Source organism: Melanerpes formicivorus, unplaced genomic scaffold (genome assembly GCF_026170545.1).
Source record: "Melanerpes formicivorus ecotype bairdi unplaced genomic scaffold, bMelFor1.0.p_v2 SCAF_40, whole genome shotgun sequence".
Taxonomy (NCBI): domain Eukaryota; kingdom Metazoa; phylum Chordata; class Aves; order Piciformes; family Picidae; genus Melanerpes; species Melanerpes formicivorus.
The window spans coordinates 5682292-5706621 of record NW_027142392.1 but is presented as its reverse complement, the minus strand read 5'-3'; the positions used below and the strand labels follow the sequence as shown (position 1 = coordinate 5706621).

General features: G+C 43.1%; 2 protein-coding genes and 1 long non-coding RNA gene across 6 annotated transcripts in view; 1 reads left to right on the top strand and 2 right to left on the bottom strand.

The window, feature by feature from the left end:
* Positions 1-967, bottom strand: part of TAF2 (TATA-box binding protein associated factor 2) — a 52855-nt gene extending 51888 nt beyond the window's left edge. Inside the window, exon 1 of one of the 2 annotated variants that reach the window (XM_068158643.1) lies at positions 23-967. In XM_068158643.1, coding sequence (XP_068014744.1) covers positions 23-75 — 53 coding nt within the window. In that variant the 5' untranslated portion in view covers positions 76-967. The remainder of the gene's footprint in view (positions 1-22) is intronic. The other variant, XM_068158644.1, reaches the window with a different exon arrangement.
* Positions 968-2113: 1146 nt separating this feature from the next.
* Positions 2114-7003, top strand: LOC137451262 (uncharacterized). The gene is made up of 3 exons (XR_010989753.1): positions 2114-2172; positions 6412-6504; positions 6992-7003. It is a non-coding gene; the product is annotated as an uncharacterized lncRNA (long non-coding RNA).
* Positions 2962-23403, bottom strand: DSCC1 (DNA replication and sister chromatid cohesion 1). Of its 3 annotated transcripts, none has more exons than XM_068158642.1 (9): positions 23227-23403; positions 13648-13816; positions 11571-11705; positions 10201-10291; positions 8741-8879; positions 7333-7385; positions 5971-6128; positions 5295-5443; positions 2962-4236 (listed from the first exon to the last, which is right to left on the bottom strand). In XM_068158642.1, the coding sequence occupies exons 1-9, from the start codon at positions 23277-23279 to the stop codon at positions 4128-4130; spliced, it is 1056 nt and encodes a 351-aa protein (XP_068014743.1). In that variant the 5' UTR covers positions 23280-23403; the 3' UTR covers positions 2962-4127. The 3 variants fall into 3 exon arrangements, with proteins under 3 accessions (XP_068014743.1, XP_068014741.1, XP_068014742.1); XM_068158640.1 differs by lacking the exon at positions 23227-23403 and adding an exon at positions 15633-15872; XM_068158641.1 differs by lacking the exon at positions 23227-23403 and adding an exon at positions 15633-15872 and having other exon boundaries at positions 5971-6125.
* Between the last annotated feature and the right edge of the window lie 927 nt (positions 23404-24330).

Here is a 24330-nt window from a genome sequence, read left to right as displayed (position 1 = left end):
CAATTAAAAATTGGATACTTATAATTTATATGGCCTTGGGCTCTCAAATCCTTTGTCTCCTTTCTTCCTATTCATCCTGAACAGCAGCACTGTAAGCACACACTGCTGACGGTCAGACTGCAGTCAACATCATACTCGCTTGATGGGTCCTTCGGTTTTTCCGAGTCAGGTCGCATTTGGCCACTCATCTTCCCAGCGGTACTGTGACTACCAAGTGAGGCATCTTCAGCTCGTATCCGCACATTATCACACAAACATTCAGTCTTTGTACGTAACTGTTTACGAGTGCAGCACACAACCCCTCTCTCCACTGGGGATACGATACCAGTTCAGAGGCGACGCGTGCTTCCTTTCCGCAGAAGCCACATAAAGCAACCCTCTCAACGGGCAGTGGGAGTAATTGAATCAGGAAGGCCGTAGCTCCGCTCGGCAGGCACGGCCGAGGGGTCCTCCCTCCCGTCTCCCTCCTGTAAGAGCGGGCTGCGGCAGCAGCCTCCGCTGACAAGTGGAGAGACGGTGCCGGCAAAGAGATTCCCCCCGCAGCCCGGCCTTATGGTCGCTGCAGACGCGAGCGCTGCTTCAGGCGGCGACTGGGTTGGGGGCTCCTGCGGCTAGTTCTCATCCGGGGCAGTCGGTTGTGGCTGGCCGGCATGGAGAACAAGGCCGGCCACCGGCACGGTGCACCACTCCAGGCCGTGCGAGGCTCCCTCTCAGCAGCGAGCCCGACAGGCCGCGTCAACGCTCTCCCTCTCAGCAGCAGCCGCCATCTTCGCACTAACCTTTGACCCCCACCGGTTGAAAGGTTACAGCCTGTTTAACAGACGTTAATTTTATTTAAGGACGTAAAAGCTTTTGGACTCTTATTTTGCAGAAAGAAGACGGCCACAGGCAACAAAACCAAAAACCCACAAAAACAAACAGACAAAGAAAAAGGACAAAAGAACACTCCCCCTCCCCAAAAGTGATCCGAAAGCCGTATAGGATGCCGGGTCATACGCATGCGCCCTGCCCGTATCCAGCGCTCGAGCGAGGAAAGCGCGCGAGGAACGGAAAAGGGGACTGGCGCAGGCGCAGGCCCTGCCCAAGGCAGGGGGAGCCCTGAGGGCGGTAGCGAGCGTGCCCTGCTACCCGCTGCTGCCCCGGCGACCCCTGACTGCGGCTCCAGATAGAAACCTAGGGTCGTGCTTAAGGCTGAGGCCCTTAAAGTACCTCTTTGGTTCTGACTTACAGTCTGGGCTTTATTTCAAGTGCAGTGGTGCTGTCGTTTGCGTTGTTGGTCGCGGCTCCCCTTGGACCGGGGACCACCAGCCCCAGGAGGTCGTACCTCTGCAACCAGATAGCTAGAGTCAGCGTTGGGCGGTGAAGCTGCTACAGCTGGGCCGGTAACGAGGCCAGGTGCTGCTGCTAAACTCACTGGGAGCCTTCAGTCTCATCTCGGGCCGTACCCGCCCCTGATGATGTTTGCACTGGTAAAGCTCTAGTGACCGGCGCCTACATCTGCGAGAATGCACAAACTATACTTGAATTTACTCGGGCCAGGTGCAAGGCCCAGCAGAGGCTCATAAGAAGGTAGTAAACCACATCAGTCTTCACTGTTAATTCTGAAAAGGGCTTAGCAGGAATTCTGCTGGAATGGTGTGGAGCCATAAAATGAGATTCAGTCCAAGGACCGCTTCCCTCCTACCTTAAATGTGCTGTGAAGTATCTATGTATGCTATCAGGAGGAAATAATAACAACTTTTCTTCATAACCAAGATTTGTTGTACTGTACACAAGTTTTGATTGATCTAACTGCTTTTAATGGAGTTAAGCCCATTCAGCATCCGCAGTTCTTGAAATGTACAGAACTATCATCTAATTTTCAATGTCTGATTGCCAGCGGCACTATGAAGATACAAAATGATTATGTGCACAAACATCAGATAAACCAGAACCATTACACTGGTATTATGATACTGCACTATTCATGTAACACTTAAATTCTTGTTTCACAAACAAAACACATCACAGACTACAAGATTATTAATCATCTTGTGTATTTCAGCTAAGGAAATTTCTGTGATGCCATGAACTTATTTCCAAGGCCTTCACATACATACTGCCGTTGATCTCTCTGAGGAGAAACCTCTGGTGCTAAAGGATCACCACTGTTGAAAACAGACAGCTAACAAGGTAACTCCTCATGACAGCCATTATAAGCCACCTGAGTCTACACAACTGAGTCAAATACCACTTTTTATTTAGAATAAACCTTTATTTAAAATAAACCAAACCAGGTTGGAAGAGACCTTCAAGATCATCGCGTCCAACCTATCAACCAATCCAACCCACCCAAACAGCTAAACCATGGCACCAAGCACCCCATCAGGTCTCCTCCTGAAAACCTCCAATGATGGAGACTCCACCACCTCCCTGGGCAGCCCATTCCAATGGGCAATCACTCTCTCTGTATAGAACTTCTTCCTAACATCCAACCTGAACCTCCCCTGACACAGCCTGAGACTGTGTCCTCTTGTTCTGGTACTGGCTGCCTGGGAGAAGAGACCATCATCCGCCTGTCTACAACCTCCCTTCAGGTAGTTGTAGAGTGATAAGGTCACCCCTGAGTCTCCTCTTCTCCAGGCTGAGCAACCCCAGCTCCCTCAGTCTTTCCTTATAGGGCTTGTGTTCCAAACCCCTCACCAGCTTTGTTGCCCTTCTCTGGACTCATTCCAGCAAGTCAACATCCTTCCTGAACTGAGGGGCCCAGAACTGGACACAGTACTCAAGATGTGGCCTAACCAGTGCAGTGTACAGGGGCAGAATGACCTCCCTGCTCCTGCTGGCCACACTGTTCCTGATGCAGGCCAGGATGCCATTGGCCCTCTTGGCTGCCTGGGCACACTGCAGGCTCATATTCACTGCTACACTGGAGAGACGTGAAACACAAATATTGCATCAAGGGACAAGAATAAGCACAGGTCAGGAAGTAGTTTTTATTCAGCTTTTTATCAATAATAATATCCCAAGGATACACACATCCATTTTAAGAAGTTCATTTGATTAATAGTTTATTTCCTCTCCCCACTCACCCTACCTTTGGCATGCTTGCAATTACAAGGTTTTGCACACCTTATGTCAGAGTTTGATGAAGCAAGTACTTTTTGTATGGAAAAAAACCCCTACCATTGTTAAGGTTTGAAAAAATACCTGAAAAATTTCTACTCTAACTCTGCTTCACTGACATACAAACAATCCTTTTTAATGATTTACAAAATGTCAATTTTAGGCACTCCACTTTACAAGAATATAAAAGCTCCTGCTTCATTGCTTGATATAAAGTAGTATTCTGCCCTAAGTTTTCAAGGCACAGTTTCTGTGTTCAATTATTTGTCATTACAATTATCTGTTTGATAAGTTCTCTTTAAAAAGCAATGGTTGTCAAAAGCAAAGGTAGTCTTCTGTAAAAATTTTACCTCAGCTACATTGTACTGGTAGTTTATGAGAGAACATTTAGATGTTGTGTTCTATATCTTCTCACTTGATTGCAATTTTCATAATATTTAAAAGGCAGTTCTGCTATGTGGTGAAGTGTCAGGAGCTTGTGCCAATGTTACAGACATGACCACCAAAAGAACCACCTCCCAGACTTAAGACTGGTGTAATCTCTCTCAGTCAAGGACAAATTTATCATGAGCTTGTCTCTAAGTCTGCAGTGTTCAAAATGTCATAACAAGGTCAAATCCTTTAGGAATGTTCACTAATGGGCAAATGGCTAAGCATTCAATTTTCCTGTTGAAATCCATTCAATTATTATCAAGGAGGTTTAAATTTTTAATGTGAGACCGCAATTTGTAGATAGACAGCTGAAATGTATTCAAGAAGTACCTTGACTCTTGGTATAACTACAGACAGAGGAAAAGGAAGGTGAGCAAAGGAAGGTGGGTGTGGGCTGCTGACACTAGTTTCTTAGAAGAGGCAAGTGCCCTCACATTCCACTTAGAAGAAAACAACTTGCTCAGGAATCTTAGCTTCTTAAACTCTAAGAACACTGTAGAATACCAGCTGACAACTTTCCCCAGAAGGCAGCAACAAGCAACATCCACTGATTTTCCATTCAGCAGTCTCTGTTCTTGAAACAAGACTTGTTATGAGATGGGTCTTCTAGAATTATAAACTTTGACACCGTTTTGTGTTGAGGAACGAGCATATTTTGTCAGAAGAGTACCAACTGTCTGCTTCTCAGTACACAGGTCTCTGTAGAGGAAATAAAGCAGACAATGTGAGTACAAAATGAGCCAGTGAAGTGCTTGTAAGTAGCAATAAACTGTATGGGGGTATTGGGAGAAAAAACAAAAAACAACCAACAAAGAAACCAGTGTAACTGTCAGTGCATTAAACTACTTAAAGTTTAGAACTTGGCCCTTATTGCTGTCTACAACTACCTGAAGGGAGGTTGTAGCCAGGTGGGGGTTGGTCTCTTCTCCCAGGCAACCAGCACCAGAGCAAAAGGACAGAGTCTCAAGCTGTGCCAGGGGAGGTTTGGGCCAGATGTTAGGAAGAAGTTCTTCATAGAAAGAGTGATTGCCCATTGGAATGGGCTGCCCAGGGAGATGGTTGAGGCACCATCACTGGAGGTGTTTAGGAAGAGACTGGATGGGGTGCTTGGTGCCATAGTTTAGTTGATTAGATAATGTTGGGTGATAGGTTGGATTCAATGATCTCAAAGGTCTTCTCCAACCTGGTTAATTCTACTCTATTTAAGCAACAGGCAAAACTACATAATTTACTTCAGAAACAAGGACTTGTTTTTTTTAGGAGGGTTGGTTGTTTATTACTATTCTCAAAAGGGTTTTTAATCTGATAAACCAGTTAGCTTTGAACTACTTTATGATATTTCAGTAAATTTAGAGAGATTCGTAAGGGTTTGATGCAGTTACTTCTGGGTTACAATCTCTACCTGCTCACACATATTCCAGAGAGTAATGTAGTGCAAGGGTTAAACACTGAAAGAACAAAGGACAGTACAGGAAGCACTAGTGCTCTATAGTTCTTGGGTTGTAAGTATAGAAACTGCCTATAAATGTCAGGAGGTTTATTCTGAAGAATTAGCACCCATTTAGCTTTATTAAGATCACATTTTGACACAATTTAAAATCGAACAAATATAGCTCCAGATCCTGAGGATGGGAATTTTATTCATATGTAACTTGTATTCCTTAGAAATGGAAAGAGGCAATCACAGCTGATAAGAAGTCAGCTGTGCAAAAAGAGAAGACTGTAACACTAATTAATTAAAACCAGTATATCCTTACTGTATATATGGGGCGATATCCACTTCTGTCCACTTTTCCCGTATCCTGAATAAGCTGTTGAATCTTTCCTGATTGTCTTCAGGTAAGTCTTCTACTTTGAGCAGGAAGATAGTCTCTGGTTTTGAACTTTTATCCACAAGAGCCAAGCCCTGTAGATCACCAGCAAAGAGAAAATGTAAAGATAAAACAATTAAAACTTCTTTCTGGCAAGAATTCCTGCAGATGGCTCTTTGCACCTCCAAAGCTTTCTAAAACTCTGCTACTAAAGGCAAAGTGGAAAAGTATCATAAAGGTATTGTTGTACAGGCAGAATTTATCATTTCTGTCATCACAAGAAGGGGGAAATCTATTGAGTTCTAACATCAGCCTTCTCTGAGTAACAGATTTTCATGGTGCTTGCTCTCTACTCACTGTCACTATGATCTGCTCAACAATTGCTTCAGTCTCTGTTCTAGTTACATTTGCAAGTATTAACTGCACAGCTAAAAGTGTTTTTCAGTGTTTTTTTCAAACACTGAAACGTGCCAGGTGTACAGAATCCCAAATTGTCATGATTCCAGACTGCTGATGCTCATAGAGGATGACAGAAATAATCAATATGCTTAATCAATCTGCATATGACATAGTCAATTCACAGTCAGCTCACAACAGAATCCATACTTCTGAATGCTTTTACCTTAAGTTGATCAAGCCTTGTTGTCATCCCTTCAGGGACACTTTGTTGCCAGACTTCTTGAAACTCAGATAAATTGAATTTAACTGCATTTTGCAAAAGCATTTGTGCTGTAGCTCTGCATATTTTATCTTCCTGCATTTCAAAGTAAACCTCTCCTGCTGAGAAACAGAAAAGTAGGTTATCTCGGGTTCTTGTTTTTTGATAACAGAGAACAACCTTGTAATTTCATTCTGTTCTGCAGTCTTCTGCAAAACAAGTATAACAGAATTAGAGAATCACAGAACATTAGAGGTTGGAAGGGACCTCCAGAAATCATCAGGTCCAACCCCACTGCCAAAGCAGGATCACCTAGGGTAGTCCACACAGGAATGCATCCAGGCAGGTTTTGAATGCATCTGGAGGAAATGACTCTATAACCATCCTGGTTTTCCTTTTCCTCAGGGAGAGTAACCTGACTTGATATCACTTTGGTATCTTCTCACTCTCAAGAACAAAATGAGCTGAATATGATGTGTGTGTGCAATGCTCTCCAAGGTACAGAATGCATTCATATCAATTGATATAGCTACCCCTTTCCACAGTGACACCTTCTCCTACCTATCTTTCATTCCCATTTCTGAATGACTTATGTTAAAATATTTGCTGTCTGTGGCTGAACAATTAAACAAAACTTTCACTTCCATAATTACCTTTATAATATGAGATTATTAGGGGAATAAGGAGAAATCATTTTCATTCTCACTGCCTTGACTAAAATTCTCTGAACAATGTCAGGCATAAACACTTCCTTCCGCTTCTTCAGCCATCTGAACTTCCTGCAATTCAATCTTGTTCTTGTGCAACCTGCCTAAATATACTAAGGTGATAATCTAAAATGAAAACAGTTGTGAGGAAGAATTCAGATTGAGATTAAAGCACTGAAACACTCTATGTGGTGCAGTTCAAAGGACCAAATGCAGAAGTCTACTTCAGGCAAGCTACACACCATTGACTATTCACAATAGCACATTTGTTTCAACAGATGATATCCGAGACCTCCTAGAATATCCTGAGAGGGATTCCATCTACATTTTACAAGCAGTCTGTCTTCATTCACAAAATTATGGCTTGAAGACACCTAATAAATTACCTCAGGTACCTCTGATAGTTTCTGATTTTTCCTTTACATCTTGTACAGTTTAATACTCCTTTTTCATATGAAACTTTAACAGTTTTACTGATCTTTAGCTCACCGTTTGCCTCCTGGTTTTACTGGCATTGTAGCAAATTCAGTTGTTTGGACCATGTTCACAAAATCTGTATTTACTCATGAATAACTCTCATTTACACAAAATTAAAACATGCATGCTTCCCAAAACTTACCATCATCAATGTATTTCCTTCCGTAGCTTAAAAGAATATGTTCTATCATCTCTCTAATATGAAAACAAAAAACAATCAGAAATTAAGTTTTAAAATTGTTCATTAGGAGATTACAGAAAATTGCCAAGATGAAGTAACAGGTAAAGGAAGAAAAAAGTATCAGTGGAGGAGAAGACATAGCTTCATGGCTGACAAGAAAAAATGGATAAATAAGTAAATTAAAAAGAGGTCAAGAGGTGACAAAAAAGACAGAAGGGAGTTAATTCAGGAAGTCACTTCCTAGTTATAACTAGCAAAGTCTAAAATGTGTAAGGAGAATAAGGAAGAGACTCTTGCAATGTCATTTCTTTCCAATGAGAAGTGATGCAAGTTAGTGCAGACACTAACACTAAATCAAGATTTCTTTTTGAGCCAAAAGCCAAATAAATGGAAAATGGCAGCATGGTATAAACTTAAGACTTTGTTTGACCAGTAATCTGACATTGTTTCCTGATACCAAATGGTGGTACAATAAATTCAACTCCTACAATCTGAATTCAGCATTACATCAGGAAATCATAGTATCATGGTATCACAGTATCATTCAGGGTTGGAAGGGACCATAAGGATCATCTAGTTCCAATCCCCCTGCCATGGGCAGGGACACCCCACATTAGATCAGGCTGGCCAGAGCCTCATCCAGCCTGCTCTTAAACACCTCCAGGGACGGGGCCTCGACCACCTCCCTGGACAACCCATTCCAGGGTTTCACCACTCTCATGGTGAAGAACCTCCTCCTCACACCCAGCCTGAATCTCCCCACCTCCAGCTTCATTCCATTGCCCCTAGTCCTATCACTACCTGAGATCCTGAGAAGTCCCTCCCCAGCTTTCCTGTAGGCCCCTTCAGATACTGGAAGGCCACAATTAGGTCACCTCGGAGCCTTCTCTTCTACAGACTGAACAGCCCCAACTCTTTCAGTCTGTCCTCATAGGAGAGGTGCTCCAGCCCTCTGATCATCCTTGTGGCCCTTCTCTGGACATGCTCCAGCACGTCCACATCCCTCTTGTAATATACCATCATGTCAGACATTACACAGTAAGTAATCTAAACTTTTCTGATAGCTATAGCATCAGAACAAGTATTTCAAATGGACAGCAATTTATGGCTTAAGTACATGCTGCTTCTGTTATTTACACTTCAGCAGCAATGTTTCCATTATTGAATCCATGGAAGTGTTACCAATAGACACTAAAATCAGTTTGCTAACCTGTCTAAACTACTAATGCCCTCGTATATTTCAGAGCCAAAACACCATGGTAACTGACATCTAGAGTTAAAAGACTGTAGTTTTAATGAATAATTAATAACGATGACAATTATCTAATAATCATTGTAGACAATTATAAGTACTAAAGTAATTGCTTACCTGGGCTCTAAAGATCCAAGTTCTTCAAGGCAGGTATGTAAAGGAACCTTACTTAAAGACCAGGACTCAGAGTCAATTAGCTGTGTCACATGATTCAAAAGTTTCATTTCATAGTCAAATTCTAGAATTCTCCAATATCCTGCCAAATACAAAAACATCTAACAGTGTTAGCAGGAAAATACTAACACCTTAATTCTGATCCCCTGAAGACACATTACAGGAGTCTGGACATTTAGGTCACACCTTTTGAAAGTACAGCAAGAACATTCTGCCCTTTTTCAGGATTAGAAGTGAGGAAAAGAACACGATAGTAAGAGCAAATACAAAGGAGAAAGAAATTAAGACATCTCAGTTATTCATAACTATGTAGATTAATGGCTACAGATACACAGACACTACAAATCCCAAGAGGAATCAGATGTGGAAGAACTAATAATTAATTTAGACACAGAACTGCATGAACAGATCGCGCTGCACTGGCCCTGCAACATGGCACTTCAGGTACAGCCAGGTCCACAGAAATCCAGATATGACACAGCACAGTTCTGGTGCAACAGTGCTGTGCAGCTGTAAATGACAAAAGTTATCTGTGAGATTGTCCTTACCTACCTAATGCAATGACATAGGGAAGATGGAACAGAAGTCTACCCAGTGGTGCTCAGTGACAGGGATGGAAGCAACACGTGCAAGTTGCAGCAAGGGAAATCTTAGGTGGGTATTAGGAGAATTTTTTTGCCCTTGCAGATAGTTGAACACTGGAACCTCCTGGACAGAGGCTGTGCAGCCTCCACCCATAGAAGTGCTCAGAACTCAACTAGCCAAGGCCCTGAACAGCCAGCTAGCTCCAAGTTGGCCCTGTTCTAAAGCAGGGGTTTGAACCCAACTAACTTCCAGAGCTCAGTCCTGCCCTATAACTCTAGGACTGCTTTCACCTGGTGTCCAGCTGAGGTTCTGGGCTTGGTCAAGTTACCCTTGAGTAGGACTGTCCCATGGTGAAGCGCTTGTTCCAGCCTTACCTCACATGGTAAGGAGACTTCTGAGATAAACTCAGTCTGAGAGGAACAAAAGAATATTGCAGGGCTGGGGTTGCCTAAGGATCAACTATTTTTGCCTCTAGAACTGCGGAAAGGAACACCCATTCATCTATGAAGAGGGCAACTAGCCAAAAAATACTTATGCTGTGGGTGGAATACTGTGGTGCCAGTATTTGTAGAAGCAAAGAAGGAATTACCCTGGCATGAGCTAGGCTGGTTAATGCCTGCTTGGTTTTATCCTTTTGATCAGATTCATGAGAGCAAAGAATATAGGAAACATGGAAGCAGGTATGAGTACATTGAAGTAACTTGCACCTTGAAAGGCGAGGATGTGGAATGGGTCTTAGAAGGAGACACAGATATTTTGGGGAAAAAACCCACAATGTTATTTTGTCATAGGCAGTAATATTCTTTAGAGATCAATACCTTCAATTTTACAGGCATCTATAACCTGCAATTGGTGCAGTATTTCTTCTTCACTTGCTTGAATCAGACTTAACAAATCTTCCGTTGTATACTGTGACAGGGGAAAAAAGTAAGGAAATAAATCAGGTTATCTTTACTCCTCCTTTGCTTCAGCAAGCATGCTAAATGCATTATATTATGAAAGGAAGAAAGATTAATGGTTTTTTTTTTCCCCAGACTCTGAATTTTCTAAGGTTTACCACACTCTGAAAGTTTTCCTGCATCTGACATCTTCCCAAAGGGTTTTTCTGTATAAAACCAGTCTAACTACAGGGAAGTCTTTGTGCCATACATAAGAAATATACCTGTCATACATGACAGCCACAAAGGAGGAGGAAAGGCTACACTACACCTTAGTAGTTATTCAATTCTCAAGAAATTTACAAAAGGCTGAAAACTGTCTTCAAGAAACTCTCCACATAATAATAATAGGGAAAAATCCTATCATAGTATCATAGAATCATTCAGGGTTGGAAGGGACCACAAGGATCATCTAGTTCCAAACCCCCTGCCATGGGCAGGGACACCCCACACTAGATCAGGCTGGACAGAGTCTCATCCAGCCTGGTCTTAAACACCTCCAGGGACAGGGCCTCGACCACTTCCCTGGACAACACATTCCAGGGTTTCACCACTCTCATGGTGAAGAACCTCCTCCTCACATCTAGCCTGAATCTCCCCACCTCCAGCTTCACTCCATTCCCCCTAGTCCTATCACTACCTGAGATCCTGAGAAGTCCTTCCCCAGCCTTCCTGTAGGCCCCCTTCAGATACTGGAAGGCCACAATTAGGTCACCTCGGAGCCTTCTCTTCTGCAGACTGAACAGCCCCAACTCCTTCAGTCTGTCCTCATAGGAGAGGTGCTCCAGCCCTCTGATCATCCTTGTGGCCCTTCTCTGGACACGTTCCAGCACCTCCACATCCCTCTTGTAATAGGGGCTCCAGAACTGGACACAGTACTCCAGGTGGGGTCTCACCAGGGCTGAGTAGAGGGAGAGGATCACCTCCCTCGACCTGCTAGCCACACTTCTCTTGATGCAGCCCAGGATCTGATTGGCTTTGCGGGCTGCAAGTGCACATTGAGAGCTCATGTTGAGCTTCTTGTCCACCAGCACCCCCTTCTTTATGTCCTTCCTTTTCCTCTTTTCACTTGAAAAAGGTTGCTTACCTGCTACTCAGTGGAACTGCTAATAATTACCAACTTCTTTAGAATAGTAGGCTGAAAAAATTAACTCAAGCATGAGAAACATGCAAACAAAGGTGTTTCTGTAGTTAAGAACTTAATCTCTTTATTGCCAATTGCAAGCAAGTAATTTATGTAGCTGATTTACCTTTGAAAATGTCGAAGTCGGATCTTTCCGACTGTCTGGCCCTTCATATGGGTCTTCCATTAAAAGCTTCCTCAGCTTCTTCAGTTTTGGTCGACATCTCCTTAATTCCCAGTAGTTCTTGGAGAAACCAGCAATCTGCAATCAAAAACAATGACTCTTAAAATATTTGAACCTATGGTTTGGATTTAAAGAAGCTTCCAAAAAGCTGCCAGCAAAAAGCGTTAATCTAGACACTGAGAATGAGAGTTTTATTATGTGGGTACTTATTTTAAGAAGGAAATAATCATTGCAATATTTTCAATTTAAAACAATATCACAGGCAGTGAAGAAGAAAAATCCTCTGTTGGTGGATAAAAATATGTTCAAAGTGCCTCTAACAAAGGCAACAGATGTTGCAGTTATGGGCAGATGCTTTGGCTATATTAGCCTTGCAAGTTGTGCAAAGAGCAGCAGGAGACTGAGACTGCAGGAGAAGGGCAGTGAAGACCCAAGATAGTGAGTAGATAGTTGTGTCCAGTTCTGGGCCCCTCAGTTTAAGAAGGACATTGAGACACTTGAACGTGTCCAGAGAAGGGCAACAAGGCTGGTGAGAGGCCTTGAGCACAAGCCCTATGAAGAGAGGCTGAGGGAGCTGGGATTGTTTAGCCTGGAGAAGAGGAGGCTCAGGGGTGACCTCATTGCTCTCTACAACTACCTGAAGGGTGGTTGTAGCCAGAAAGGGGTTGGTCTCTTCTCCCAGGCAACCAGCACCAGAACAAGGGGACACAGTCTCAAGCTGCACCAGGGGAAGTTTAGGCTCGAGGTGAGGAGAAAGTTCTTCACCAAGAGAGTAATTCGTCATTGGAATGTGCTGCTCAGGGAGGTGGTGGAGTCACCGTCCCTGGAGGTGTTCAAGAGGAGATTGGACGTGGCACTTGGTGCCATGGTCTAGTACTGGGGTCTGTGGTGACAGGTTGGACTCGATGATCTTTGAGGTCTCTTCCAACCTTAGTGATACTGATACTGTGAACAGAGCATCTTCTGCCTTTTCACAATTACAGTGTCAATACACCATGTAGCATTTTGGAAAATATTAAGAAAGCTCTTATAAATAAAACTCTAAATATAATTCCTAAGCAAATCACATTTACATTACATTGATGTGTGACTTCAGAGGACTAGTGAGATCATTTAACAGCAAAAGAAGCTTGTGGAAGAATATTACTTTCTCAGGAATCTACTTCTGTTTGAATTAGCTTTTTCTATTAGCTATGCTGCTGACTTCATGGAAGAAATGATGTTGTTTTGATTGTTGCGTTCATCTAAGAACAAGCAGGATTACTCCTCAATGATATCATTATATCCATTACAGCAAATAATGACCTAGTAATAATATTTGCCTAACTGTTTTTAGTAGAATTTTATTAACTACACTTTAGAAGATCAGAGAACAATAAATTCTTTAAGCTGAGAACTCTAAAAATCATTCAATCCAACAAATCTTTCCAGATGCTACTTGAAAGAGAGTCACCTTTGAATATATTTCTGTATTTAAATAAATATATTCAGGCATGACTTGGCATAATCTGCCCTTTAGGGAAAGCACTCCTAAGAACTCAATATGCAAACAGGTTACTTTAAAAATAGCTGCTAACACTGAGAAATTAGATTTTCTGTGAAAGCTTTTAATACCTACCATGAGTAATTACTATCCTCTGAAAATAAACCAACGTTTTCATTTCTCAGAAACAATAATTATCATACATTATGGATAAAATTCAGTTGCCTAAAGAAGGGCCCTAGAGCCATTTGGACACCCTAAGGTATAGTGTGCCCCCTGTGTATAAAGCATATTTATAAAGACATCCTCGTGGGGCTGATCAATATACAAAGAGCCTTCAGGAGACACATCCTTCTGCAGTTGTAGCTCATAGCTAAACCAATACCACAAGGCATCTAAAATGGCATTAGAAGCCTATGTTTAGGCAACTGAATCCCACTTAGGTTTCACATACACATCTTGGATAAAATACAAGAGATTATAGAGAAAAGAAAGCAGAGAATTAAAGCAAACAAGCAAAACCCCAGCACAACATACCTGTGAATGGATAACATTACAAGATGCTTGATCTGCCTTCAGCTGTTCTGGAGTCTTGCAGCCAGGAATAAACAGCAGCATATTTGAGGTATCTGCTATTTTCATGTCATAAGTTTTATCTTTGCTGCACAACACTACTTGCTCATGCTTTTCACCACGGATTACTAGGCTGAAGAAAAAAAGAGCACAAAAACAAAGATGTATTTTTATCTCTATTTCAGGATGAAAAACCTATTAAATTCGTGTGATATTTTTGCACGTTTATACATTGGTAAAGAAGATACAAACTAGCTCTATTTGGTAGCAACAGTAGCAGTATCCCAAAAGATAAAGATATAATTGCTAGTTAATCTATAATATCATAATACTGGTGTTCTTTTTTCTCATCTTTTTGATTTATTCCCAAAGACAAATATTTAAGGTTTTCATGCAGATAACAGTTGAACCTCCTCACTTGTCTTATTACACAACCCCCCTTATAACACTGAGTAAGTGATGCTTAAAGGATGAACTAGTTCATTAATCTTATGAGATTACAACTCCAATTGTTCTTTAATGAAGACTGAAACTGACTCATTGTGAAACAAGAAAGCAAATAGAAAGTCTATCTGTTGGGCAGCATCCTTCAGATAACTCCCTCAAAAATATACACATTTTTTGCAAGTAATTAGAAGCAGGAAAGAAAACTATCATCTAGAGCATTTCAGTACAAAGAATCAATGCAAATACTCCTTTTCAACTCTCATACTCAATTAAACAGATTCCTAGTCAGAAGGTGGTAAGACTGAAGACTATACAACAAGGGAACATTCAGTTCTCCTCAGGCTGCACTAAGTGAAATGCTCATATTCAGTTTTATCAAATTGGTCATCTTGCTTCCAAAAGGTTGGGTGTATGAACAAAGCTTGGCTGTGCCCCAAGTGGTCCTCAGCATGACTCAGGCCTCTAACAAATGACACCTTATTAATATTGCACTGAGTATGAACAGGCTTACTGACACACACCTCTCGAGACTATTTTATTTAGAGGAAATTCTAATTCTAAACATTTTTATTATGTCACTGGAATTGCAACAGAGGCACTTTAAAACAGTAAAAAAATTAGGCAGAATTTGAGTCCAGATGTCACATAACCAGCCTACCAATTGTCTACACTAACACTGTATGACCTTTGCAGCCCTGTTTGTCAACTTTGCAGGCACCCCACCATCCACTGAACCACAAAAGTTCCACTAAGAAAATCTCAGAAGCCAGAAACACTATTATGAAGATGTCGTCTGTTTTTAGGCATCTATCTTTATATGCCCAGCAAGGAACTCTTCTCAGTTTTGGCTAGTCTCATGAGAAGCAATTTCTCTATATGCAGATAAAAACACTAAAAAAATGAGGGAACAGTCACAATGCAACAGCCCCGCGGGTTTGGGAAACTTCAGTAAAAATATTGCTACCCGATCAGATGTTCCCGGGGACAGGAATTGAGTTGTTTTCGGTCCTTGTCACTGACTCACTGTAACAATACATAAACCACTCCGCCGCCGCGCCCCCCCCCCCCCGCACACAAGCGCTACGTTGCTGAAACAATCTAAATGTGTAACAAATACTAGTGAAAAAGTGCTGGATCTGTTTGCTTTCTCGAGGTTATTTCAGCTGGTGCTGGCTTTTAGTTACCAGTTTAACCAAGCCAGGTTTAGGGGACAGTTACATTTTCATGCAACCCGTACTGGAAAAATTAAGTCTGTAAAACGCCACGTTGAAGAGCCGTGCCAGCTACCGAACACTGCAGCCGGGACCGCTCACCCCTGCCAGTCGGCAGCCCTATGACGCGCAGCCCTGCCCCATCGCCATCATCCAGCGCCACTGCTCCAACATCCCCCACGCACGGCGGAGCGAACACCGGATAGGGGACCCGACCGCTACAGCCACCAGCACCACACGGCGCCGGGAATATGGGACCGCCCTCCAGGGGGCGCCCTACCCCGCCGGTACCTGCATCCCGCCTCCAGCTGGTCGCTGAGGCCCGGCTCCAGCTGCAGCAGGTAGCAGTCGCCGGAGCCGGCCTGCGGGCCGAAGCTGAGGCAGTGCACGACCGGTAGCAGCTCCGCCGGGTTCAGTTTGGCTGTCTGCAACGTAGCGTCCACCTCCGCGCGGCTCCGCATGGCGTCCGCCAGCTCGATCCCTTCCGAAAGCCGCGCCATAGCGTCCCCCCGCCCACGTCGAGGCGGTGCCGGCAAGGGGCGGTGAGGAAGGCAGTGAGGAGGATGCCCGCGGCGCGCGCGCAAGACTGGGTTAATTCTCTGGTTGACTGGGAGGCGCTTGGCCCTGGTAGGCGGGGCGGGCAACAATACCTCGGGGTCGCCGTAAGGGGAATCGTTCTACTTAGCGGCAGCCGGCTCTTGCCTAGCCGGGCCTGGGTCGGTTGGTTGCTGCTCTACCACTGGGTCTCGTCTGGGGAAAAACCTGTATTCAGTCCACGTGCACTAGAGCCAGACTGAGCTGCAGTAAAATCTCTGTGCTGATAAAATGCCATAAAAATTCCACAAAATGCCTTGAATAAAGTATCCCTGTAAATACAATGAAAACAGGCTCAAATGTTAGCCATTGCCCAGATCTGAGGCAGCACCCTCTAGGCTTTTCTTTCACACTAGAGCGTGAGAGCACGGGTAGAGGCAGATAGCCCAATGGTGATGGCCCAAACCAGCATTACGGGGCCTGGCAGTGGGTAGGAAGATGCAGACAAGCTGCACTGGGCACCCACTGGCATCTCCCACCCCTGCTGCTTCTGTCACAACACCTGTGTCTGACCAAGGGCAAGCATCTGCTGACTTTTGCTGTGACACAATCCCTTAGGAAAGGGGGGTGTTTGTCTCCCCGTGCCTCATGGCTCTGATGGGCTTCACACTGTTGCGTGACCTGGGCTCTGTGGGCTGAAGGAAGCTGTGAAGCATTTTAGCTAAAGCTGTGACAGAGATGAGTAAAAACCATAGGCAAGCATGATTATTGCAGTGGAAATAGTCTGCAGTTCAAAGACTCAGTAGGAAGTCTACTGACATCCTTAATCCATAAGGGAAAAACAAATAAAAACAATACTAAGGCTCACAAGACAGAGAGTCAGCACTACTGGGAGTTACTGCTCTGCAAGGAGCAGCACAGGATGCCTCTTCTCTGCCTTAGCCAGTATGGCCAGCTCCCCTAACTCTCACTGGGTTCTTGATGTAGGGCATAGTAACACTTGGCCTAGCTGCATGTTAGTTCTGGCTGTCTGCTGTGTGCATTAGCTAAAAAGGAGTTACTTTGTGCTCCTAAGTTGTGTGCATCTGTTTGCAGAGTCCGTTTCTGCTGGATACAAGCCTGCACCAAATGACCCAAACTAGGAGGTTGTACTTTGTTTGTGCTGGGAGCAGAAGCAGGAGCCAGTGGGATGGTGCTGGTTCTGTTTGGTACGCAGTCCAGCAGAGAACAACTTTTGTTGTATGTGACTGAGTCTTTGTCATCAGCCAGGACATTCTTAGTTGCAGAATGTTCCCTCACAATGGTGAGGAGGCAGTGCAGTGGCTGGGAAGGGCTATGATTTCTGTAAACCTTGGCATTCTTTTTCAAGAATATATTAATTTGATCAGGTGACAGGCATCCATGTCATTTAATGCACAAGTGCATTGTGAAAATCTTTTGCTCCATCTACATTTTTGGAGAATCTTCCAGAGTGTTTCTGTAATTCAGACTGAGCTTACTTTGCTTGTTGGCAAAATTAACAACAATACTTTACTGTGGGACCTGAAATTGAATCATGTAATATACCTGCTACCAAAATTATTTGAAACTGCTATCAGTAGTATCTAGGAGGTGAATGTCTTGTTACATGGTGCATGCAGAGATTGTAAGGGTATAACTGATGTATAATTGCCAGGGGATTTCTTTGTTTGGGGTACCCCTCTGGAGTAAATGCATTATTCACACATCTTCCATGTGTCTTTTGCTCCAGTGGTGATTTTTGGTCTGGGATCTTCTGACACCTTACAGGATTCCTTCACTGTCTCCAGGGAGGCTGCTGCCTTGTTGAGTTGTAGCTTCTGCTAACAGTTGCATCTTCCTTATCTTCTGGTTGTGCTGGCTCTGGAGGCCCTTTTTCACTTAACCAGATAAAAATTCAGCATATCTAGGTGAAAGTTCACAGCTTGTGGCCTAAGGCTTCAGCAAATCTAGCTACTCATGCTGAGTAAGTAATGCTAAATAAGCAGTATACCCAATCACACAATATTATGCTATGAGCCTATTGTTGAGTGATTGACTCCAAGGGATTAATTCTATTTAAAAACTAATTAGCTAAATGACTAGTATTTCTTAACAGATTAAAGAGACTGGTCATATCTGAAGATTTTGCTAGATTTGAGTGCAGTGTGGTTTCTGATTTGTTCTAGAAGAATATTCCTCAGAGTTTATCTCATTTCTTCAGCACTCCAGGATATCCATAAATATTTTGAGAACACAAGAGGTCCCAGACAAACACTTCCTTGCAACATGCTTTCATGAAAGATAATATTGACTTATCTAGCATTTTACTGACCTTTTTTTTTTTTCATTTTTATTAGACGGGGTAAATATTTTGTTGTTCATTGTGGAGGGACATTAGTGATGGAGTCAAGTATGTTTCTCTTTGTCATCCTGTGCAAAGATTATATTGGCATATTACATTAGAAAAATAATCCCTGTTAAAATTAACTTATTTCAGCAGTCTTGTTTTTATTTCTTTCCCCCCTCTCTTTTATTTGGGGGGGGGGTGGGGGGTAGGGGTAGGAAGGAGGAGCATCAATTCACAATTTTCGATTTTTATACTTAAATTCTTGACAAGACCACAAGGTGGCAGAGTGATTAAACGTACACACTGGAAACAGTTTAATATGCAGACATGCACAGGCGTTAGGCTAGCTAGAATAGCGGCTGGTGGTGGTTATCCCGCTGCAGCCGAGTGATGCCGTGGGCTTGTGATGGTGTTTCTGGAATCTCACAGCACTGGTGGCATAATTGCAATGTGCCATGCCTGCCAGCTGTGCCCCAGAGAGGCCCGCCAGCCCGAAGAAAAGCTTTGTTAGTGGGTGTTCCTCACACATGGGATGTCTCAGCCTCACCTAACGACAGGATGTGATGTGGTTATGAACAGAGACAAGGCTGAAACCTCTGCTTTGCAGAGTACTCTTTGACAAAGACTGCTCTTCTTTATTAAAAACCTCATCAGTCATACAGAGGCACAATTCTGTATCTCATGGCAGCAGCTGTTTGGCATCCTTTCAAACTGTTTGCATCTGTTCCCGCCACCAGAACCATATAGCCACAGACACGTGTGCACTGCATGCTTGAACCCAGCACCCACTCCGAACCCGGCTGTGGTGCTAACTCTAGGGCATGGAAGAGCCAGATCGCCTGCGGTAGTGAGGAAAGAGCAACTATCAACACAAACTTCAGGCTGGATGTGAGGAGGAGGTTCTTCACCATGAGAGTGGTGAAACCCTGGAATGGGTTGTCCAGGGAGGTGGTCGAGGCCCCGTCCCTGGGGGTGTTTAAGAGCAGGCTGGATGAGGCTCTGTCCAGCCTGATCTAGTGTGGGGTGTCCCTGCCCATGGCAGGGGGGTTGGAACTAGATGATCCTTGTGGTCCCTTCCAACCCTAAATGAAACTATGAAACTATGAAACTCAGGCTGAGAAGCAGGAATAGGTAACAAAGGGGTAGTAAGGAACAGTGTCTTTGACTGAATCTCAGCTCCTAGGTGTTACCTCCCAGAGGAGAACAAAAGAGTGCCTGAGGGTTCAGGGCTGATTACAGTGCAGAGTCAAGTCATCAGTTCAATCCACAGTGTTTTAAGTAAACCTTTTTGATCTTGCAACCAGACATCAGAGCACATTAACAACGATACAGATGTGGGACAGCTTAAGAAGCTGGCTTTTACCACTTAGCTAGTAGGTGTTGTCTTCACACTTGAGATGTGGTTTAGAAAGCAGTTCCTTTTCAGCTCCTAGCCATGCTTCCCACCTGTCTCACACCTCCCAGCCCATGGGCCAAGCAGTATGCTACAAGAGTCCTGGACTACAACCTGCACTCAACATATGGTGTAGACATAGCTCAGGCCGAATGAGTTCATAATTTCTATCAGTAAATACAGAACAAAATAAAGAGAAAACAAACAAACAAGAAATGCTGTAAATACATATGAAAGCTTGAAAGATGAAGGCTTCTGCCAGTTTTGCAGGTGTTTTTGACAGGTACATCTTTTTGTGATGCTCAAAACTAGAGATTACCACAATGCTACCAAGTATATGAAATAAGAGGAAATAGAAAGTGTTAATATATAAACAGAAGGACTCAAGTGTATAGCACAAATGGCATCACTGGCATTGGGTAGAGCAAAATGCTGGTTTAGCAGACCATACTGTCAGCTTGAGTTATTTGGTCTGCTGGTCTGAGGTGTATTTATGATTTTTTTTTCTTGTTGAAGCTGTTTCCATAAAATATTTAGCTGTTCACAGGAGCAATCACTAAAACATGTACCCATCTCCTGGTCACGCTTTAGCCATCAGTCTGCACAAGAACCTCACTGTCCCTGGCCCAGTAAGCGTTTGAACATTAAACCACAAAATGAAAAAGATGAGTTAGGACAGGCTTAGAAAGCCTCTTTTAGATTGTCTCTGTATATCTGAGGATCAAAATGCCTTTTTCTCTGCACTTCAGCTCCCTAGTATAATGATTGCCAGGTCAGTGCCATATTAAATATGAGAATCTAGACAGCGACTAGTCTCACTCTAGTGCTGAAATGTTGGATAGATTATGATAAATTCCTTGTTATCTCACCATGGTGGCTTTTGCAGGAACTTGGATGTTATAATAGAAAAAGAGAAGTTCAAAATGTATGCTTTTTTTTTTTTTTCCTGAAAACTTACTAACTTTTCCTGTGGTTTATCACAAGCCTAAAATTAGCTTGGCCAGATGCATTCAGTCCTTTGAATCACACAAGCACTGATTCTTCTAACCAGTTCCTAGCAGACAACTTAAATTGTTTAAACTTAGAGCAGCAAATGAGCAGCAATGAATGTAATCTATGCAATGCCTACAATAGGAAACACTGTTGTATGTAGCCTGAAAATAGGAGGGGAGACTGGACAATACCTGGTAGTTCCTCTGGCTCCCCTTGCCAGGCCCCTAGTGCTAAGGAAGTGAACCAGCTGAAACACAAAGCCAAGTGGTCTCTCTTTGCAAATAAGCATGGGAATAGAGGAAGAACCCCAAAATGACGCACCCATTTTCCATGAGTATTGCAGGAGCTACTTAAATGAAAGGCCAACCTAAAAGCCAAAACCCTATTTTGAATTTATCTTCCTCAGTAAGAGAGGAATCAAGTATTTCTAATTCTGATGCTTACACAATGCTGTGCCTTATTTAAATAAATAAATAAATACATAAATTAGGCAAACCAAAACTGTTAACCCATCAAACAGCTCATCTGCTAATGCATTTTCTCCCTGAAGTGCACCAGCTTCTGCGTGAGGTGATCAATGCCTGTCATTTTCCTGTTTAAAAAGCTCTAGGAATCTCAGCAAGGGAAAGACAAACAGCCTTTTATGTAGGACTCAGGAACAATTCTATAGGAAAATTAATTACTTAGACTAAGGAACTAATTTACCAAATCTCAGATTAATTTATCCATTAAAAATGTAAGCCACAATTGTAATATTGTTTCATAGAATCATACAATCATTTTGTTTGGAAAAGCCCTTTAAGACCATCAAGCTCAACCGTTATCTTCACAGTATAACTTAGGTTATGATGATGCTAAATCATGTCCACATCTACACATCTTTTAAACATCTCCAGAGATGGTGATTCAACCACCTCCTTGAGGAGTCTATTGTAGTATTTGGTAACTCTTTCAGTGAAAAGGTTTCTTCCAATCTACACCTCCCTTGTGGAACTTGAGGCCATTTCCTCTTGTCCTACCACTTGTTACTTTTAAGAAGAGACCAACAACCACCTCAGTACAGCCTCCTTTAAAGCAGAGAGCAATAAGGTCTCCCTTCAGCCTCCTCTTCAGACTAAACCAGCCTAGAACAAACCACCCAAGTTCACCCAGCTGCTCCTGATAAGACCTGTTTTCCAGACCCTTCACCAGCTTCTTTGCCCTTCTTTGGACCCACTCCAGCAACTCTATTACCTTGTAGTGAGGGGCCCAAAACTGAGCACAGTATTCAAGGTGCAGCCGCATCAGTGCTGAGTACAGGTGGACAATCACTTCCCTGGTCCTGCTGTTACATTATTCCTGATACAGGCCAGGATGCTGTTGGCCTTGATGGCCACCTGGGCATGTACTGGCTCATATTCAGCCAGGCATTGATCAACACACCCAGGTCTTTCTCTGCCAGGCAGCTTTCCAGCCACTCTTCCCCACTGTGGCATTGCATGGGTTTACTGCAACTCAAGTGCAGGACCTGGCATTTGGCCTTGTTGAACCAGGTCACTCTGTGGATCCTTCCTACCTTCAAGCAGATCAGCACTCCCTTCCAACTTGGTGTCATCTGAAAACTTACTGAAGGTGCACTCAATCCCCTCATCCAGATCATTGATAAAGAAATTGAAGAGAACAGGCCCCCCTACTGAGCCCTGTGGATTGTCATTCTTGACTGGTCACCAACTGGATTTAACTCCATTCACTACCACTTTTTGGGTCCATCCATCCATCCATCCATCCATCCATGCAGTTTTTCACCCAGTGAAGTGCCCACCTAACCAAACCATGAGCAGCCAGTTTCTCCAGGATGATACTGTGGGAGACAGTGTTAAATTCTTCACTAAAGTCCACGTAAATGACATCCACAGCTTTTCCTTTGTCCATGAAACAGACTACCTTGTTGTAGAAGGTGATCAAGTTTGTCAAGCAGGACCCGCCCTTCATGCACCCATGATGACTAAGCCTGATCTCTTGGCTGTCCTGCACATGCTGTGTAATAGCATTCAAGATGATCTGCTCCATAACCTTCCCCTTTAAAGCAGTGAAAACAATATTTTTATTTCACTGTGTAAACATTTAGCAGTCATGACTTGAACATTTACTAAGTGAGATAAGAAAGTTTATACAAATCACTCGAATGTTTTCTAAAGCTAGTGCTCTAATACAAGGTCCCTGTTCATGCATGACGTTACAAAGAGTATCATGACCTTGGGTATTCAAATGCATAGCTTAATATCTCACCCATGCCAGACAGCCTTCAGCATCATCAAATGTCACTGGCAGACACCTAAGGTTCCACTCATGGCTGTGTTACCAACTCTCCTCCAGACTTATGAGACTCTTCTTAGTCTCTTGACGTTGTGGAGGTTGAGTTTTAAAGTGTCTCAGGGCTCCAGCTCAAAAATCTGTCATGTTCTTGGCTGAGGAATGCCTTACTGTTAGCTGTCTGCCCTCATCTCACTTAACTCCAGCCATGCTAAGGTAAAATGCAAGTATGTGTTCATATCTAAACCAGACACTAACTCCTGAAGTTGGAAAAACTTTAAAAAGAAATTAAACTTTAAAAAGAAATTCATCTTCCCAGAGGTTACCTCAGAGGTCTTTCTCTCTTTGTCTTGCTGTCAGGATTGCAGACTCTGCACATACTGTCCCATCACATACTGTCCCATCCCTTAAAGGAGTGTCCTAGTCTTGCTAGCCAGTCTCCCCTGGGAGGAAGGGTCAAGACAGTTTAATCTTTTGTTAGACTTTATGTTCCATAGCAGTCTGTGCATTAAAAATAAGATCTAAACATCTAACCATTTCATGTAGTTCATTACTGGCTCTTGACTGAAATGTGACCCTTTGGGGTTATGTTAATTAACCATTTTAGCATGACAGTAGGTTTGGGGTGACTAATTCCTTCCTCTTAGGCATACTGTAAGAAATTTTAGTGTGAACATGTGGAACAAATTACAAATTTCATACAGGCAAACATGGCCTTGTATAATCATTAAATAATTCAGCACAGGAAATTGCACTGGCCTGCATTTTCGAATTGCAGGAATATACAGGGAAAGACATGCATTTTAGGCTGCAGTTCCTCAAGCACCCTGAATGAGGCTGATAGCTTGTTACTGCCTGAAGGCATCTACTTCTCCCTCTTCCTCTTTCTCCTCTTCTGTTCCTGTTCCCAGCTCCCCAGGCCCACTCCACCTCAGTGCCAGATCTGGTGCTTGCTGGACCTGACAGTCATCTGCACACTAGTGAGCTCTGTTCACTAATCCAGAAGAAACTCTCCACCTTCTGACAGTCTTCTGCCTGTTTAATGAATTGAATTGCAGCAAGCACAGGTCCTGAAAGTGGAAAAACTAACATAAGACACATTGTAGATAGTGCCACCAGAGCCAAGTGCAATGTTTCCCCTTTTAGTAGTGGTAAATGGCTGAATTGGACAAACCTAGGTGAAGGAGCTGGGAGCTTACTCAGAAATAGTCTACAAAGTACAGTAACAGTCTCTTGACATTGTCTTTCATGTGATAAAGGGCTTGATAAAAATTACTGTGTAAATTCTTTGTCCTAAAGATAAGGTCAGATGAGATGGTTGTTTCAATTCCCTTTTTGTTTTCATCTCTGTGAATCTGTACTTTGTATGTTTACAGTACAAGTGGAATTACAGGGTGTTTGCAAGTATTCAGATTAAATGCATGGCTTCT

Coding starts and splice junctions, on each gene's coding strand:
- DSCC1 (XM_068158640.1), bottom strand. CDS start 15,841: ATGGCGCGGCTTTCGGAAGGGATCGAGCTGGCGGACGCCATGCGGAGC. Junction 13,817..15,632: donor CAGCTGGAGGCGGGATGCAG/GTACCGGCGGGG, acceptor TTTTTTCTTCAG/CCTAGTAATCCGTGGTGAAA. Junction 11,706..13,647: donor GTAATGTTATCCATTCACAG/GTATGTTGTGCT, acceptor TTTTGATTGCAG/ATTGCTGGTTTCTCCAAGAA.